The 19,995-nt window shown below is 42.9% G+C and overlaps 1 protein-coding gene across 6 annotated transcripts in view; it reads left to right on the top strand.

Annotated features, from left to right (window-relative positions):
- The window catches only part of SLC44A3 (solute carrier family 44 member 3), a 90,250-nt gene that overhangs the window by 28,594 nt on the left and 41,661 nt on the right, over window positions 1–19,995 (top strand). For 5 of the 6 annotated variants that reach the window (XM_037826588.1, XM_037826589.1, XM_037826586.1 and 2 more), the window contains exons 9-10: window positions 5,480–5,666; window positions 18,809–18,974. In XM_037826588.1, the coding sequence (XP_037682516.1) occupies window positions 5,480–5,666; window positions 18,809–18,974 (353 nt within the window). The remainder of the gene's footprint in view (window positions 1–5,479; window positions 5,667–18,808; window positions 18,975–19,995) is intronic. The other variant, XM_037826587.1, reaches the window with a different exon arrangement.

Raw genomic sequence — 19,995 nt, 5'->3', positions numbered from 1 at the left:
CTGGGACTGGAGCCCGTTTTGGTCTGGGAAAACCTGATTGGGATAACCAAGGAAACCATGCCTAGACAACATAAAACTACAACCTACACTAAGAAAAATGAAGTTATGGCCCAGGCAAAGGAACAAACTTACACTTCAACTGAGATACAGGAATTTAAACAACTAATAATAAAGTCAATTCAAAAAGTTTAGGGTAGATATGGCAAAAGAGATGAACCGTATAATGAAAATCCTGGGCGTATATAAGGTAGAAATTGAAAGTTCAAAAAACCAACTGACAGAATCTATGGAAATGAAAGGCACAACACAAGAGATGAAAGACACAGTGGAAACATACAACAGCAGGAACACTCAGGAACTGTAGAACAAGGCACCTGAAAGACTACACACAAAAGAACAGATAGAGAAAAGAATGGAAAATGCCAGCAATGTCTCTGGGAACTTAAGGACAAAACGAAAAGCAAGAATGTACGTGTCATTGGTGTCCCAGAAGGTGAAGAAAAGGGAAAAGGGGCAGAGCAATAAATAAAGGAAATAATCAATGAAAATTTCCTATCTCTTATGAAAGACATAAAATTATGGATCGAAGAAGTGCAGCATACCCCAAACAGAATAGATCTGAATAGGCCCATGCCAAAACACTTAATCATCAGATTATCAAGCGTCAAAAATAAAAAGAGAATCCTGAAAGCAGCAAGAGAAAAGCAATCCATCACATACAAAGGGAGCTTGATAAGTCTATGTGCAGATTTCTCAATAGAAACCATGGAGGCAAGAAGGAAGTGGGGTGATATATTTAAGATACTGAAAGAGAAAAACCACCAACCAAGAATCCTATATCTGGCAAAACTGTCCTTCAAATGTGAGGGAGAGTTTAAAATATTCTCTGACAGACAATGATAGAGTTTGTGAACAAGATACCTGTTCTACAGGAAACACTAAAGGAAGCACTGCAGACAGAAAGGAAAAGACAAGAGTGAGACGTTTGGAAAGCAATTTTGGGAGACAGTAGCACAGCAATATAAGTACACTGAACAAAGATGACTGTGAATATGGTTGAAAGAGGAAGGTTGGGACCATGTGGGACACCAGAACAAAAGACGAAGGATAAGACTGGGACTGTGTAACTCAGGGAAACCTAGGGTGCTCAGCAATTGTAATAAAAGGTACAGATATGTTTTTATATGAGGTAGAACAAATGAATGTCAACATTGCAAGGTGTTAAAAATAGGGTGGGATTGGAGGGAAAATGCAATCAATGCAAACTAGAGACTATAATTAACAGAAACATTCTATTATGCTTCCTTTAATATAACAAAGGCAATCTACCAAAGCTAAATGCTTATGGTGGGGGGGGCAGGGGCAGGTAGGGGAAGGGTATGGAATGCCCGGCATTGGTGATGTTGTCTGACTCTTTATTCTACTTTAGGTTAATGCTATCTTTCCTTTTGTTGCTTTCTAGCTGTCATGTTTTGTTTTCGTTGTTGTTGTTTTGTTTTTCTCTCTTTCTCTTTTCTTTTTCTTTTGTCTTTCTGCCTTCTTTGACTCTTCCTCCTTCTTTGTGGAAGAAATGGGATTTCCTTGTATAGATAGTGGCAGTGGTGCTCAATACATAAATATGTGACTATACAGGGAACCAATGATTGTTTACTTAGGACGGATTGTATGGTGTGTGAACAAAACTGTCTTAAAATAAATGGGTTGATGAAGAAACCTTGAGGGCACTATATTGAGTGAAATAAAACAGACACATGAAGGCAAATATTGCAGGGTCTCACTGATATGAACTAATTATAGTATGTAAACTCATAGACATGAAATAAATATAAGTTACCAGGATATAGAATGAGGCTAAAGAATGGGGAGCAGTTGCTTATCATGAGCAGAATGTTCAAGGGTGAATTTAAACTTTTGGAAATGGACAGGGGTGATGGTAGCATGTTGTGAGAATAACTAACAGTGATGAAAGGTGTGTGAAGGTGGTGGAAAGGGTAAGCTCAGAGTCATGTATGTCACCATAAGGAAAGTTGGAGGTTAAAAGATGGGAATGAATATGTGCCGGTTTGAGTGTATTGTGTCCCCCAAATGCCATTATCTTTGTAGTCTTGTGTGGGGCAGAAGTTTTGGTGTTGGTTAGATTTGCTTGGAGTGTGCCCCACCCAGCTGTGGGAGATAATTTTGATGAGATGTTCCCATGGAGGCTTGGCCCCACCCATTCGGGGTGGGCCTTGATCGGTGGAGCTATATAAATGAGCTGACTCAGAGAGAGGGAACTAAGAGAGTGCAGCTGGGAGTGATGTTTTGAAGAGAAGCAAGCTTTCTAGAAAGGAACATCCTGGGAGAAAGCCGTTTTGAGGCCGGAGCTTTGGAGCAGATGCCAGCTGCCTTCCTAGCTAACAGAGGTTTTCCGGAGGCCATTGGCCATCCTCCGGTGAGGGTACCCGATTGCTGATGTGTTACCTTGGACGCTTTGTGGCCTTAAGACTGTAATTGTGTAGTGAAATAAACCCCCGTTTTATACAAGCCTATCCATCTCTGGTGTTTTGCATTCTGCAGCATTAGCAAACTAGGACAGATGTGACTCTTGTGGAGGACAATGTCCGTGATGAACTATACAAATATTAGAAATCTCTCTCACAAACTAGAACCAATGTATGACACTATAACCAGAAGTTAATAATAGAGAGGCATATAGGAAAAAATATATACCTATTGCAAACTACATACTGCAGTTAGTAGTATTTTAACATTCTTTCATCAACAGTAACAAATGTACTATACCAAATATATGAAGCAATAATGGAAGGGGGGACGGTTAGGAGTTTGGGAGGATTGAGTTTCCTTTTTTTGTGTGTCTTTATTTCTTTTCTGGAGTAATGAAAATGTTCTAAAAATTGAAAAAAAAATCATGGTGATAGATGCACAGCTGTATGATGGTACCATGAGCAATTGATTGTACAGTTTGGATCTTTGGATAGTTGTATGGTATGTGAACAATCTCAATAAAATATATACATAAAATTTTTAAAAAAAAAGGCAAACCCAAAAGTTGGTCTGTCTTGTTGATTATGCTAGGCATTGGGAACACTGAGATGGAGATTCCTCCTCAGTCTTTAAAACTTAAGGGTCTCCCCTGGTCACTTCCCCTGTCCCCTCCTGATATGCCCCAGGGCAGGGTCAGCGGATCTGCTCCCAGCTCCTGGAGCAGCTTCTGCACAGTTGTTCCACTGTCCTCTGACTCTTTCTTTCCTCCACTTGACTATGAGATCCTGGAGGGCAGGAATGCCCCCAGCACAGCTAGAAGAGAAAGGGGATCTTGGGTCAAGAAAACAGCCTGTGTGGAGTCACATGAGCAGGAGAGTGACCTGCAGGAAGCCTGAGATACAGGTGCCGAGAGGGGCCACAATGGGAAGGTTCAGGTCTGCCATAACCAGTTTGATCTTTATCCTGAGGTCACTGGGGAGCCATGGTTGGATTTTAAGCAGGGAGCTGACAGCCTTGGCTCTACCCTTTACAAAGGTCCTTCTAGCAGTGAGATAGAGGAGGGATTGGGGTGGGGAGTCAGGGGGATTAAAAGCAGAAGGCTAGTGAGGAAGTAATTGGGGTCTAGATGGGAGTGGCTGAGGCTAGAGCTGTGGTAGCAACATTGAGGATAGAGCGTGAGGGTGGGTTGAAAGATATTTAAGAAAGTGAATCAGAGATGATTAGGAATGGGCTATGTGTTGGGCATGGTGCCACATCTCTGACTATAAGGGATGGCCCTGACCTCAAGGAGCTTAATATAATGGGAGATTTGGACAAGTAAACAATTACAAAAAAATATGTTGAGTGGTGAAGTAGCGTAAGTAAAAGATAAAAAGGGTACATACAAGAGAGACACCCAACTTATTTTTGGAAGGTCCTAAAATTTTTTTAAATTAGGGTTGCTAGAGATAAAGGAAAGAGGATACATTAGTATGAAACTAAAGAATTTGGTTCAGGACAAGTTGCGTTTGAAGCATCTGTAGAACATCCAGAAACAGAGGACCCTTGTCAGTAGCTGATGTGCTACACTTCCAGCACCTAGAGAAAGGTGAGGGTGGGAGATTTTGATTTGAAGGTCATCATCATCTAGGAGGATGTTAAAACTACAAAAGTGTAGGAAATACCACCAGAAGATTCTGAGCAGCAGCACCTGAAGTAGTAGTAGAAGAACCAGAAGAAAGAGATCATGAAAGCCAAGGAGGAGAGTTATAGCAAAAGATATTCAAATGCCAGACTGAAGGTCAAGCAAGACCTGAAATGTTTCCTTGAGATTTAGCATTCATGAGGTCAAATGAGGTGACCTTAGGGAGAGCACTTTTCAGGAGAGTACTGGGGTCTGGAGGTAGCAGACAGCTGAAGAGTGCATTGGAGTATGGAAATGTAGCTGGTGAGTGTAGACTCCTGAAGAAGCTTGGCTGTGAAGGGAATGAAGACAGCACTGGCTAAATGGGGATGTGGGTTGACACAGAGTCTGTTTCTTTACTATAAGACACTCGATAACTACATGAAGAGAAGAAAAAGCCAGTAGAGAAGAAGGCACAGAAGTTTGCTTTCAGGCATGATTGCTGTCTTTCCCCTCATACTGATTCCTTTTGTCCTTTTGCGGTGTCTCAGCATTGTCTGAGTATCTCAGATGCTGTAGGGGGTAAAAAAAAGAAACAGATGACAGTGTCCTGTCCTTAGAGAAGCTTATTTTCATTTTCTTTTGCTCTCTGGCCAAACTGCAAGCTCTTTAAGGGCAGGAAGTGTTTCTTGTTCACTATCGTGAACAGGATCTAGCATATGGAGCAGCACATAGGAGGTGAGTAGAAGCTCAATTCCTGTTTGAATGAGGCTCACACAGTGTTTATCTGCACAATTATAATACAAGTAACAATCTTAGGTGTTAGCTGAGTGTCAGTGCAACATCAGGGTTTGTTATTAAAAGAAAAATTCTGTATTTTTTTGTTGCTGTTATGGGTTGTAGTACCACAGTTTCAGCCATTTCCCTACTGTGAAACACTACATGTATACAAAAAGGTGACAAACCTCAAACCACAATTGAACAAGTAGCCACACAGCAAATACAGTTCAAAACTTTATGGTCTTGAATATATAGTCCTAATTAAAACAAATTTGTTAGGATTCATCTTCTATACAAAGAATGTGAAAAAATTTTTTTTTGCACAGACCCTTGCAGGTTATTGTAAAACAGTATGTGTTTTTCTGTGGCTTAAACGTCAATTCAGTGAGAAACTTTTTGGGGGGTGATGGAAATGTCTATATCTTGGCCATGGGGATTTCTGTAATTATACATGTGTATTCATTCATCAAAACTCATTTAATTGTATAATTGATATCCATAAATTTACTATATGTAAATTGTGCCTCAATAATAAAAAAAGGAAGAAAGAAAAGTTCTGCCCTGTTCTCCATTAGTATAAAATAATTTATTCTTTTCCCCTTTACTTACCAGGGAGTTCTCCTTGTCCTGATTTTTGTCCTCAGAAAGAGAATAAAATTGATAGTTGAGCTTTTCCGAGTTACAAATAAAGTCATCAGCAACACTCCTTTCCTGCTGTTACAGCCACTGTGGACATTTGCCATCCTCATCTTTTTCTGGGTCCTCTGGGTGGCTGTGCTGCTGAGCCTGGGGACTGCAGGTAAGGAAGGGTGGGTGACAGTTCCATCACCTTGGTGTTGTATGTAGAGAAGACATCACCATTTTGGAACCATTGGCCTGTTTCTGCAGGGAGCCAACTTCTTGTACAGTCAGAGGTGTCTGATGACAATGGTGATGTTGCTAGAGGCCCTGTCAACAAGGGAAAGTGGGAAATTTTCTTCCCTCTCTTGTATTGCCTTTAAAGAAACTGGGTTTGTGTTTCGTGGGAGAATAAATTCAGTAAGGACTGAAGGAGCTTTAGGAAAAATCACAATACAAAGGCCATAGAAAGAATTCTATCAAAATCTCTGGGTTTAAGTTTTATCCAAGGTTAACTTTCCAACTCCTATCAAATCAGTAGGTGACAAAGAAGAACCCAGGAAGGACCATTAAAAATTATATGATGCCCAGCACAGAGAATGCATACCAAAGTTTACATTGCTTTGATCCTAAAAATGCTGCATCCTCCTTCCTTTTGTCATATCCAAACAGTGGTTCTCGACCAGAGGTATTCCTCAGTGTCACCTAAGGTGCTTCATAAAAAACACAGATGTCCGGGCCCCATCCTCACAGATTCTGGTTCAGTTGGTTTGGTGTGGAGCCAGGTGTCCATATTTTTTCAAAGCTCCGTTACTGGTTTTGAAGGGCAGCCACTTACTAGAGGAGTGCTGTTCAAAGTGCTGCTCCAAAACCAGATAAGGCCCTTGTGCCAGAATGCACATCACTCCATTGCTGCCTCCACTGAGAAGGTCTGAATGAAACAATGTGCTTACTGACACAGCTGATCCTCACTCTGGGGCGGGCTCATGTCATTGCAGACTAGTAACAGCGTGGGGACAGGTAGTTTGGATAGTGCTGTTCTAGATCTTCTCTAACTCCTCAAGTTGAGTTGGTTAAAGCCCAAACTTGTACACTGCTGTGAATACAAAAGCAGTTGCTTTCTGAAACTTTCACCAAGCAAATAAGTACCAAAGCAGTTGATCAACAAGGATAATTGCTGAATGTGTTCATCATGCGTATTTTGTCCCCTAGTGGCTCCACCTATTATGTAGGAGCAACTGCTGTGTAGCAGAATCTTAGTCACTTGGTTCCTGTCTCTCTCCCCTGGAGTTAACTGACCCCTTGGAGATTACTTCAAGACGGTCAGCTGGTTCCCTGGGTCACAGCCCTGCAAAACTCACATCTCCACCTTCAGAGATGCCATGGGGGCACCCTCTTCTGTTGGGGTCTCTGAAAGCTTACTGAGGGCCTGCCAGGAACTTCCAATATTTATCCAGGAAGGAAGCTTAGTTGAACAAGTACAGCACCGTAATCAATCAGCCATGTACCCAGCAACAAAAAATGAAAGGTTCTATTACCAAGAAAAGAGGGAATGACAGATTTTGAGGGATACTTGAAACTCAGCTACAGCCACATTGAATTGTGCACCTCCAACTACCCTGCATGGAGTTGTCTCCATCTTGGAAGGTAGTGTCCTGCATGCCTGAAGGGAGACAAGCAATTTTGAAAATTTCCTAAATTCTAAGGTCTGAACTAGATATTTTCTTATGTTCTTTCCCTTTGTGATATATGCGTTGTTATTTTCAAGTTGCAGGCAAGAAAATTGAGATTCTGAGTAAGTACTTGGCTGAAGGTCTTACAGTTGAGAAGTATGATGGTTCTCTCTGATTCCAGAGCTCCAAAATAGAGCCTGTGCTCTCTCACTTTCCTTGTGTCTGGAATACAAAGCAGGGAAATACAAATTAGGCGTCCTCAGGTTTCCCTATTCATAACCTCACTCCTCAGAAATGAGGCAGTATTGGGCACCACAGCAGCTGACTGGCAGACGCGACTGTGCCCATAATGCAATGTTTGGGGTCTGTGGGCAAGACGACAGGGCTGGAGGTACACAGCCAGAGCAGGCCAGGATTGTAAGGTGTGACGGGAAGTGGCCAGGTCAGCTCAGTGGGTGGTGGTGCTGTAGTACTTGAGCCTTGCTTGTTCCCAAAGAAACACCAGAGAAACAGTGAGGTCTTGAGAATATCACTCAGGACCCGTGTAGCTTGCTCCAGCTGAGCAAATAACTCTTCTGAACATAGCCAGCCGTCCCCTTGGACCCTGTTAGCTGAGAGTCTGGATAAAGGGATATTTTGGAGCAAGGTGCATGTGGTTTTTTTTTTTTTTTTATTAATTCATAGAGATGTCATGGGCACTGTAGGATGGGGCACTGTGCCAGGCACTAGGAAAAGACAGAGGTGATTTCTCTCCCCACGGCACTGAACATCTAGTAGGACAGACTGACAGTTAAAAATGTGATCACAGTAGAGGTTGACGAATGTTATGACAGGTGAAATTTGGGGAGCTGTGAGAGCACCAGACTTTGTGAGTCAGGAAAATCTTCTCAGAGGATAGGCTAGAAACTTACAGAAGACCAGAAAAATACAGAAAGAGGCAAAGGGGATTTGGTGGGGTCAGATAGAATACCAGGAGAGGACCTGAACACAAGCAACAAGAGAAGAGCTGGGTCATGAGAGCTGGGGGTAAAGCCAGAGTAGAACAAGCAGCAGGGCTGACTTCTTGGTGAGCTGCCAGCATGGGTCTCCTGAATTTCCCCCTGCTTAGGTCCCAGTAGGCCTGGAGCCAACAAGTGGTTAAATAGCCCCAGCTACCAGGTTTGAGAGCGGGAGAGGCAGTGAGCCAAGTCTTTACCACCAAAGGCAACACATCATTCTCTAGCTGCCTATGGGGTCACACACTGTGAGTATGAGAGTTCTCTGTCAGTGGAAGGAGCAAAACGAGCAAGACGTAAATAAATAGAGGGAGAAGAAGAGAAGGGCAGGGAAGAGACCTCAGTGCCAAGGACCTAGGAAGGTTGATCTTAGGATACAGGATAGAAGGTGCCATACAGAGCCACCCCCACTCCCCTCCCCCAGTGGTCAGGCATCATAAAAATCAGATTGGCCTGTCCCTCAGGCCATCTGATTCTCCTTTCCACTAACCTGTGGGCTGACAGGTGCACAGAGCTCCCTTTGTTTTCAAAGACCTTTTCACCCAGGGCCAGGCTCTGAGGAGAACAGGGAGAAAACAAGTGACTGCTCCCAGATGGGCAGGTCGGCAGCAGGCATCACTTTCTTCCGTGATGTTTTGATCTTCAGAAGATGACCCAGCTGCCCTTGTGAGAGACTACACAGATTTCACTTCACCAGAAGACACAGGGTGCTTTATGTGGTTAGAAAGTCTACACAGTGCCTGGTTGTCTATTTAATGTCCCCTCAGGTGGCTGTAGTGCAGTCTCTGTCTTCAGTCTAGCGACTGACAGTCATATACAGGTGTTTCCTCAGTAGGTAAATATTTGTGAGTTTTTTATTGTGGTGGATGGTTGAATATTTTCATGTGTAAAAAAGAAAAAAAAAAATACAGAAAAAGGTAAGGGTAAACTTAGGTTGATTGTTTTTGCCCCAGATGAGTTTATTTCTCTAGTGGTTGTTACTCAGTCTGTTAACTAATCATTAGCTTCTGGCTTTTTAGGGAATTCTTTCAGCAGAATATCTCAAGGTCTCCCAGCAATGATTCATTTATTAGCCCATTGAGACTAATCTGCTACCAGCACTGTGACAGGAACTACCTAAAATCCAGTGGAAATAAGAGAAAGCTGTAGTAACCTCAGGAATCTGGCAGGTGCTGTTGGTGGGTTGTAAAGAGCCTGGTCGTCTGATTACCCCTGGTTGTAGTTAACATGATCTGAAAGCCCCAGAGTCTGACCAAGGGAAGAGACCCATTTTGGGGGGCTTTCCCATCTTGGTCTCTCCCCGGATAAAAGGGGGTAGCCACAGACATGGGACATTCAGACAGCCATGCTTGAAAAGGACCCAGCATGATTGGAGAGAGGATTTCCCATGGATTTCCCATCAAGGGACCTGGGTTCTAGGGCTGGCTCTGGCCTTCCATGTGCGTTAATCCTCTGTGCTTCCTTTTTCCCATTTTTGCAATGGAAAAATGATGCCTTCCCCAGGCTGCCTCATAAGCATGCTTGGAGGCTGAGATGGGACTAGAGTTTTGTTTTGCAAATAAGGGACCATATGTGCTCTTTTTATTAGGAATTAGTGTTGACTAAGGAATATCTAGTACTAGCTTAAGCTTTTTGATGTACTGTCTGCTCTGCCTGGCATATTCAAGAGCACAGTTTAAAAGAAAATTACCTTTTAAAGAAAAAATTCATCAGAGATCTAGAAGATAATTGAAGTGATTTCACAAAAGCTGTTATTAAAGAGCTCTCGGCTATAGCTAAAGCAGCTAAATAGCTAAAGCAACTTAAGGCTTCTCTTGGCCCAGCCCTGTCCTAGGAATACTGAGAAGGAAGGTTACAAAGGAAAGATTGAAACAGCTCCTGCTTTTTGGAAGTTTCTGATCTCCTTGGGAAGGTACAACGGACAAAATTTCTCCATACTTGAGTTCCATTTCTTTGTCCTGCTTCCATGCTCAAAAGCAAGAGAACTCAGAAACAAAGACTCAGCCAATGCAATGTTTTTAATAGTTTTCTATTTAAACGTAACCAGTTCAGGATTCTGCTCCCCTGTCTCCATGGTGAGGCACTGAAGATCAACAGGGACTTTTAATGAAGAGGGAGCTTGAAGAAAATGACCAAGGCCAGCGTATTCTGCAGCCCCTCAGATAGAGTTGATCCTCTTTCATCTTTGGTTGTTTGCCTCTCTCTGTTCCCACAGCTACCCCCTGAAAGGTCCTCAGGTTCCCAAACATCACCTTGTTTCCTTGCCTGCGATCCAAGCTCCTTTGGCAGAGCAGCCCTCTCTCAGGTGTGTCTATGTCCCCATTAGGGGCCCAGGAAACTGTTGTGTTCTCCTGTGCCTCTCTGGAGCCTGGAGATATTGGGGAGGTCTCTCTCTCTCTCTCTCTCTCTCTCTCTCTCTCTCTCTCTCTGTCTCCCTGTCTCTGTCCACCAGGATCTCCCCTGCTACCGTTCGACTCTACGGCTTCCATACCCGTAGAACTTCTGTGAGACTTGTTGCCTTTGGGGGCTCTTCTGAGCAGTGAGACATGGACCCTCTCTCTTCTTGCATCCTCCTGCGCTTGGCAGGCGTTGCTAAAGTCCACCCCCTCCACATTCCTAAGCTCCTGTTATAGATTGAATCATGTGCCCCACAAAGTCATCTTCAAGTCCTTACCACGGGTCCTGTGGATGTGAACTCACTTGTAAACAGGATCTTCAAAGATCCTGTTAGTTAAACTGAGGCTAAATTGAATCAGGGTGGGCCTTAACCCAACGTGACTGGAGACCTTATAAGCAGAAGAAATTTGGACACAGTAGGGAGAAACAGGGAGAGTCAACCATGTGACAGAGGCAGAGATTGAGTTATGGGTCGCTGGCAATCCACCACCAGAACACTACAGACTTTAGAGCAAGCATGGCCCTTTAGTTTGGACTTCTAGCTTCCAAAACTATGAGAAAAGGAATTCCTGTTGTTTAAGCCAACCAGTCTGTGGTATTTGTTACAGCAGCCCTAGCAAACTAAGACAGCTCCCCTTTTCCCTTTCAGGCATGCCTCCCCCTCTCTGGTTTGTAGCGGGAGCAAAAGGATTTGCATCTGTTCTGTTCACAGTCTATTTCTATGTCATGTTGAATAGTGCTCAAGACCTCAGGCTGTGGGGTCAGAATGCCTGGATTTGGATTCCAGCTTCCCTGTCCCGGCCTGTGGGACGATCAACCGAGGCTCTGACTCCTGCAAGGGAAGAATGGTATGGGACAAGAGACACGAAGAATGACAGCAAGACAGGTTTCTGATCAAGCTGCAAAATTTTATTGAAAAGGCAGGGTATATATGCTCTAAGGGTGGAGGGAGTGGCTAGTAAGGATGGGTGGCGATCTAGGATTGGCTGCTGCTGTTGCTAGGGTGGAAGGCAGATGTAGGGGGATTGGCGGTTGCTGTTGCTGGGGTGGAAGGCAGAAGTACGGTTAGCTTTTGGTGCGAACTGGCTACTGCTTAGGCGGGAACTACTGTTACTTCCTTGAAGAAGGCTAATTATAGCTTAGGCTGTTCTTGCATCAGCCCTGGCGGCCATGCTGCATGTCACCGGTATCGCTGAAGGTGAATATTATATATGCTACCTTAATTGTCTCCAGCACTTCCCTACCTATCATCTGTATCCTTGTGTGACTTACTTAACCCATAGTAGTTCCTATTTCACTGAGTTTTTATGAGGATTACATGAGTTAATTCAGAGACAGCCCTTAGAACATGTCATGGGGCATAGTAAAAGTCAGCCATTATGATTCTGTCCGGTGTCTCCTGGGCTGGTGAGAAAATCCAACAGGCAGAGAGTTCTGCTACCCCAGGCAGTCTGGGATCTGATCAAGCTGATTTGGAGGGGGGGCGGATGTTTGGTGCTTTCTGGCTTCAGTACTGATGTATTTGGTAGTGCCGATCAGAGTGAGCATCCACTGTGAGTTTAGCACACTTTGCCAGGCCAAGAGGAATAAGTTTGGGAAACAAGCTAGGTAAGCAGCTGACTCCTCTTCCCCCTCATGGCATAAGCAGTGTGATACTTGGATGCTAAACTGGTTCCTGTCCAACCCAGACACTTATTGGTTACACAACTTTGGGAAAGTCACCTTTTTTGTACACTGGGTATAAATGACCTCTCATGATTAGCCCTTGCCTGCTTGTTGAGCTTAAACTTCCCATTCTTTCTTACATATCCTAATGTTCCAGCCATACCATGATATTTTCCTGGTCTTGTATATCTCTATACCTTTGCACCTGCCTTAATCTTTGTCTAGAATCCCTTCCCCTTCCCAACTCCCACCTCATTTCTAACCCAAACTGCTGGGGGAAGACTATTCATTCTTTAAGATTTGTTTCAAGTAGTATATCTCTTGGAAACACTCTTACAAACCCCCAGGCCTACTTAGGCATTTCTTGATTTCGCTTATTTTCTTTGATCATTCTTTCAACAACTGTTCATTGAGTAACTACTATGTGCCCATCCCTGAGATGCAGCAATGTGCAAGACATCTTACATTCTTGCAGGTAGGGAAAGAGACAGTAAATAAATGTATTATATGTCAGGTGGTGATAAGTGCTATGAAGAACAATAAGGCAAGATAAGTGCTTGTGTGCTGTCATCCCACAAGGTTATGAACACCTTGAGGGCAGGGGCTGGGTCTTTTCCTTCTGTGGCTCTGAGCTCAGTGTGCAGTGTCCAAATAGGTTGAGTAAGTGTGTGCTGAGTCAGTGAGTGAATTCACATCAGTGTTGTAAGCATTAAATGATTTGTATACCCAGAAAGAGCTTGGTAAATTGTAGGCTCTGTATCCATGAGATTTTCCTCTCTTTTTTCCTAATCCTCACACTACCAGAGCAAAAGCAGAAGCCAGTAGGGGACAGTGGCCATGAGGCTGGGCAGAATGGGTGGTTACTAACTGGGGAGCCAAGTGCGCCATTTGCTAGAAGAGGCCAAGTACACAGAATGTTCCAAGTTGGGCCTCCTTCCTTTGGGACATTATCCCAACCCAGCAGACTACCTTCCTTAAGAAACTGCCATTTACAGTGATCACTTTCATCTTTTGAAATGTTTTAAAGCTTGTAATGATATCCAGATTTGGAGCTAGCAGCATGATGAATTTCCTCCAGGTTATATGAATGCTCTCTAGGAAGATCCAGAGAATTCTTTCCAAGAAATTCTTTCTTTGATAGGATATATTACTTTAGGATGGCATATCCATCCATTCATTCCTTCAACAAATATTTATTGAACATTTACTATAGGTCAGACCCTGTTATAGCTGCCGGAGATAGAGTGTTCCTTCTAGGCTGGAAGGTGGAGGAATATAGGCATTCAACAAAACAATTGTGTAAATGTTACAGTATATTAAAAGTTGATAAGTGGTATGGAGAAAAATAAAGCAGAAGGGAGGAATAGGAAATGCTGGAGTGAGGGGTACAATTTTAAAGTTGGTGATGAGGGAGGGCCTCACTGGGAAGAAGATACTTGAGCAGAGATTGGAAGGAGGTGGGGGAAGAGCCATGAGGATATTTAAGGGGAGAGAAAGTCTACCAGGCAAAGGAACAGCAAACCTCTGTGCAGGAGGCTCAGCAAGGAGGCCATGCAGCCAAAGTGGAGTGACGGAGGCAGAGCGTGGGTCAAGAGGAGGCCAGAGAGGTTGTGGTTCAGATCCTAGGGCCTTGTGGGCCTTTGTAGGAATGTTGGCTTCTAAACTGAGATGGGAAGTCATTACAGGGTTTTAAGCAAATAGTAATGGGACCTCACTTACATTTTAATAGCAGTGATCCAGAGAGGAGCGGATGGTGGCTTAGTAGAGGGTTGTAATGGTGGACATGGTATGAATGTTGGATTCTGGGTCTATTTTGAAGGTAGAACTAACAGGATTTCCTGATGTAATAGATATATTAGATGTGGGGTATGAAAGAGAGAGGAGTTAGGGAAGACTCCAGAATTTTTTGTGGTCTGAGCAACTGGAATCTGGGACTACCATAAACTGAGATGAGACAAGACTTTGAATGGAGCAGGTTTGGAGGGAAGGGAGGGGAATAAGAAATTATTTATAACTGAAATATCTTTTAGACAGCCAGATGGAAATGTCAGGTAGGCCATTAGTTATCTGAGTCTGAAGTCTCCAGATATTTCGCTTAGATTTCTACATTTGGGAGCATATATATAAAGTATTTAAAATTATGAGATTAGAATGAACATAGATAAAGAAGAGAAGAAATCCGGGGACTGTGCTTTCAGACACTTTGATGTTAAAAGATCATGAAGATGAGGAAGAACAAACAAAAGAGCCTGAAGAGAAGCAACCGGTGGAGTAGGAGTAAAAGAGTAAGGTGTCCTGGAATTGAAGCAGAAAGGGTTTCTAGGAGATGTGAATTATTCAATGTGTAAAGTGCTGCTGCTGAGTAAGATAAAAACTGAGGATTGGCCATTGAATTTAGTAACATGGAGATGAAACAAGAACAATTTCAGTGATGTGGGTTGGGGGAAGGAGATCATGATGGGGGGTAGAGTTAAGAGAAAATGAGAGGAAAAGAATTGGAAAAAAGCAATTATAGACAATGTTGATGCTTTTGACTATAATGGGAAATAAAGAAATGTGGAGGAAATCAAAGGAAAGAAAGTCAATAGTAGATTTTTTTAAAAGATGAGAGATGGTTGGGGATGATTCATCCAGTAGAGTGGAGAAGGATAATTTGAAGAAGCAAGAGAGAGGAGAGAACTGCTGAAGAGATACCCTCAAGGTGGTGAGAATGATGGGATCTTGTGGAGGGGCTGAGATCTGGCAGTTCATCATAAAGGATGGGGGAGAGTCTGTGGACATATGCTGATAGCGGCAGATGTGGGGGTAGGCCTTACACAGGTTTCCTGATTGCTTCCATATTCTCAGAGAAACAGGAAGGAAGGTCATTGGCTGAAGATGAGGATGGGAAAGAAGCTCCTGGAGTTTGGAGAAGAAATTATAACAACAGTTGTCCAAAAGGAAGGGAGATGAACAGACTAGCATAGCAACATGTGAGTTCCTGATGGTCACTCAGATAGTATCTCCTTTCTGATTTATTTTTTTTTAAATTTTTTTTTTTTTGCCTCTTTCATTTTTCCTCCAGTAGCCAGTGTCTGGCATAATGCCAGCATGCAGTTCTTGCATAGTAAATACTAAAGATAACTTCAGAACTGAAAAGATAATCTGCCTGTTTTAGTTTCCTAGGCTGATCAAGCAAATACCATGAAATGGTTTGGCTTAAACAATGGGAATTTATTAGTTTATGGTTTTGAGACTAAAAGAAAGTCCAGTCATGGCAATATCAAGGCAATGTTTTCTCCCCAAATACTGGTGTTCTGGAACTGGCTGCTGGTGATCCTTGGCTCCTCTGTCACATGGCAATGCACATGATTGCATCTCCTGGTCTCTCCCTTCTTTTCTGTCCTATTGATGTCCAGCCTCTTGCTTCCTGTGGCTTTCTCTCTTCCTGTCTGATTTTCACTCTGTTTATAAAGGACTCCAGTAATAGGATTAAGACCCATGCTGACTGAGGTGGCCACACTTCTTAACTGAAGTAACCTCAACAAAAGTTTTGACTTACAATGGTTTCACACCCATAGGAATGGATTAAATTTAAGAACATGTTTTTTCTGGGGTGCATACAGCTTCAAACCACCACCCAGCCTGTATCTCATTTGTAGACAAGCCTATATTGTACTCACTATAGCTAATGTTATATTGCACTTACTGTGTGCCAGGCACTGTTCTAAGTGCTTTACCCATTGAATCCTCATAACAGCTACATGAAGGCATTTAAAGCCATGAGTCTGGATGGAATCACCAAGGTAGTGAGAAGTAGGTATTAGCATCCTCAGATTACAGATGACGAACACAGACTTAAAAAGGTCCGGTAACGTGCCCAAGGTTGGTCCACCATTGGGACAGTGTGGAGATGTGGTTCTTGGCTGGTGTGACTCTCAAGGCCAAGCCTGTAGCCACTGCCACAGGTTTCATCTTGCCACCCTCTTCATCTTTACAATGAGAGAACACTATTGCTTGTCACACATGCCAAAGCGGAGACTGGAATACAAGTCTTCTCCCAGTTTACTGCTCTTTCCATCGCCGTCCCCGGAGATCCATTGAATCCTGGGATCGATCTGTGGTCCAGTTCCCATTAACGCCCTTTCACTACACACTCTCGTTTAGTCCTTGCTAACAAAGCACTAGTGGTTTGCGAGGGGCTCCTGCCTGCACTGACACAGCGCTCCAGGAGAGGGCAGTCATGTGTGCTGTAGCACGCCCGCCCCACCCACAGCACCGCAGCTGTAACTGCTTGTTTCCAGGCTTTCGCCATGAGGCCAGGGCGCCTGATCCTTGGGAGAATGTTTGTATAAAGCAGTGGTTCTCTAGCAGTGATTGCCCCCTCCCCCCAGGTGGTATTTGGCAATGTCTGGAAACATTTTTGATTGTCATGTTGGAAAGGGGGTGCTACTGGCATCTAGTGTGTAGAGACCAGTGATGTGCTAAACATACTGAATGCACAGGAGAGCCCCCCAAACAAGGAGAATTATCCAGACCAAAATGTCAGTTAGTGCTGAGGTTGGGAAGCCTTGCCCTAAAGGAAAGTCTAAAAATAGCCTGGTATAACCTGATAAAGATATCTCAAAGCAAGAGTGATCAGTCAAGAATAACTTGTTGGTTCTGCTTCTTTGGGGAATGCCAAAGGTTTTTAAGGCCTAAACAGGTCTTTTTATTTTTAATTAATTTTACTTACAAGCACTCTATATCCACCAAGCATACACTCTCCTTTACCCCAGCCCCTATCTCCTGGTAACCTCTAATCTACTTTCTGTCTGTGAATTTGCTGTTTCTAGACATCTCTTATAAATGGCATCAGGCAATAATTGTCCTTATGTGACTTGCTTCTTTCAAGGTTCCCCCATGTCCTAAGCAGATCTTAATTTCTCACTTTAGCTGCTCCACTCTCTGACTGTCGCCACCAGTGTGCTGAGCTGGGATGTGTGTGTGGACATGAGCCGTTGATAATACAGGACCACGGAGAAGAGAGAGTGCCCCTCCCTTAGCATCCAGGACCTTCCCACTTGCCTTTTTTCTGTGTCTGAGGAAATCCTCTCTGCTGTCCTGTGGAAATGTCCTCTACCCCCCAAACTGTTTGTGATGCTGTAAACCTGTTCTTATGAAACTGTAATCTGCCCTAGGGCCTTGGGGACCATTTCTTTGGAACTGGGAATGCTTTCCTAAATCACGCCCATTTTACAAAAGCATAAGTGTCAGTGCCTTACCTGAAACAGATTGCTTCTGAGCCAAAATGAGCCTAGTATTGGATAAAATATTAACTTCTCTCTGTAAATAGCATTGCTCCACTATTTCCCACAATGTGACTCTTGTTCAGCAGAACATAGAGCATAAGGAATGATCAGCTTTGGTGTGTAGAATCAGTTTTGCTGCACAGCATGGTTATCTTCTCCCTCTTCCTTTGCACACAGGCCCTATTTAGATTGTCTAAAACACATCAATTTTGAACCTAAAATCAATAGAGGAAATATGAAACTGTCTTTAACTGTTCTTCAAGTTGTAGGTTTCTCCATTGGCCAAAGTGCCCATCATCTTACTGACAGTAGTTCATTTGAAAATTCATGGCAGGAGGATAGCCAGAAATCAAATGCAGCTGCAGAGCCTAAGATTTGGATTTGCCAATGGAATTAGCAGAGCTAATTCAAAGGCTTCTTTGGATGAAGGAAAGGGAGGCCAGGTATAGCCAGGTGAAAGGCAGAGTGTTGTTGGGGTGACCCTGCTTGCCTCTGTTTAACAAACAGTACCATGCTTCTGAAATTTAATAATGATAATAATACCCATTATCATGTATGGAGTGGTATTTCTATGGGCCAGGCCCTATGCCAGGTACTTGCCAAATAATCTCATTCCATCACCATATCCCCACCAAGAAATGGGCTTTATCGATGAGGACACTGAAACTCCAAGCAAGTGGCCAAATAGCTTGTACCAGAACACCCAGAAAGTGGTCACGCTAAGATTTGAACCTAGGAGGTTGAACACTGAGACCCAGTAGACATTTTAAATCTATTAGCAAAACTTGCTCTTTTAATGAAACTCTTGGAAAAAAATGAAGAGTTTTGTCTCTTTTATAAAGTCTGAATTGTTGGTGAAGTAGGTTTCTGTAATACAGTCCCAATAGCTTTGTGTGGTTTCATCAACATGACAAGGTTTGATTGCATCACTAAGTGGTGTGGTACAAAAATTGTGGGTTTTGGAGTCCAGTGTGGTCAAATTTATATTCTCCTTCATCATGAGCAGTGAAGCTTTACAAAAGATACCAGACTCTTCCAAATTTCAGTTTTCACATCTACAAAGTGGATTGAGTATTAGAGTTTAAGTAAAGTGCCTTACAAATTGCTTACCAATCAGTCAACAATTATTATTTGTTGACATTATTTACGAGTTAAATGTGTGCTCTCAATTTTTAGTTTTGGGTACTTCAAACTTGAGGTTGGCACACGTTTTATGCAATGCTGAAGGCTGAGGATGGGGAAGCAAGGCCTGTTAACCAACAATCTTCCAATGTTTTGCTTAGGAAAATATCGGTGTGAAACATGTTTGTGTTTCCACTATAGGAACTGCCCAAGTTATCAAAGGCGGCCAAGTGGAATATAAGCCTCTTTCGGGAATTCGGTATCTGTGGTGGTACCATTTAATTGGCCTCATGTGGACGAGCGAATTCATCCTTGCATGCCAGCAAATGACTATAGCTGGGGCAGTGGTTACTTGTTATTTCAACAGGTAGGTCCAGCATTTTACTTTTCTTTTGGTTTGTGTGTTTCATGCTGCAGATCTCAAAAGATAATTTTGGAGTTCTGACGTAATCCTTAAGGTTGGCAAGATTAAAAGACTAAATTAAAAACTGGATGCTCATTTGGTGGAGAGAAGAAATGTTACATTTTAAATCTGTCATGTTTCCAAGCACTTTGCTTTAAGCAAGAAAATTCAGAAAGAAACAAAAAAAGGAAAGGGGTTATATTGCTTTGAATTGAAAGACATCTGGAAGGATTGACTTCTGTAATTATCCATTTTTATTGACTTCAAACTTAAAAATATTACTGGTCTGGTTTGAACACACTGCAGTTAGTTCTGTAGACCTCATTTAGTTCTATGTAAAATGAGGTGTTTTTGCTTGGAAAATAATTTTAAATCCTAAGGGAATTGCATGTAACTATAAAATTAAATTAAATTTGTATAGTTAATTGTAAGTGGATTAATTGCTTGCTTCTCTGTTCACCATGATATTTATTTATTTATTTAAGGGCTTATACTCCATTACCTCCTCAAGATACTTGAGGACACACACACATCCAAGCCTTTATCTCTCTTTGGTATGTGTGACTCTCCGTGGGGCAGTGGTAGATGCAGTCAGGGAGAGCAAGGTCAGGACAATGACAGGGTTGACTCAGAACAGGAAGGTCACTCCTGATAGAGCTGACCCTGCTCTAAGGTCTCAGACCAAATGAGTAGGTAAATATGAGTGTTCATGGGGTTAGGAAAGTCAACCAGGGATGATTCATGCCAGAGAGCCGTTACTTCCTGGTGATAACACTGTGGGTTTTTAATATAGTGGTGCCATTGGAAGCTTCCATAATCAGTCTCCCAAGGACCGCACGGGGGCTGTTTGCCTTGGCATTGAGAACCTCTGGGCAGCTGGAGGTGGGTGGTGGGTGTTGCTAGCTCCAAAGTAGGGGAGCAAAGTTCATTCTAAACAAATTGGCCAGCAGGTAACATCTTCCTGATTGCAGTGATTCTGTTATCT

This window comes from Choloepus didactylus, chromosome 2 (genome assembly GCF_015220235.1).
Source record: "Choloepus didactylus isolate mChoDid1 chromosome 2, mChoDid1.pri, whole genome shotgun sequence".
Classification (NCBI taxonomy): Eukaryota; Metazoa; Chordata; class Mammalia; order Pilosa; family Megalonychidae; genus Choloepus; species Choloepus didactylus.
The sequence above is the reverse complement of the archived record's forward strand: the minus strand, read 5'-3'. Positions and strand labels throughout refer to the sequence as shown.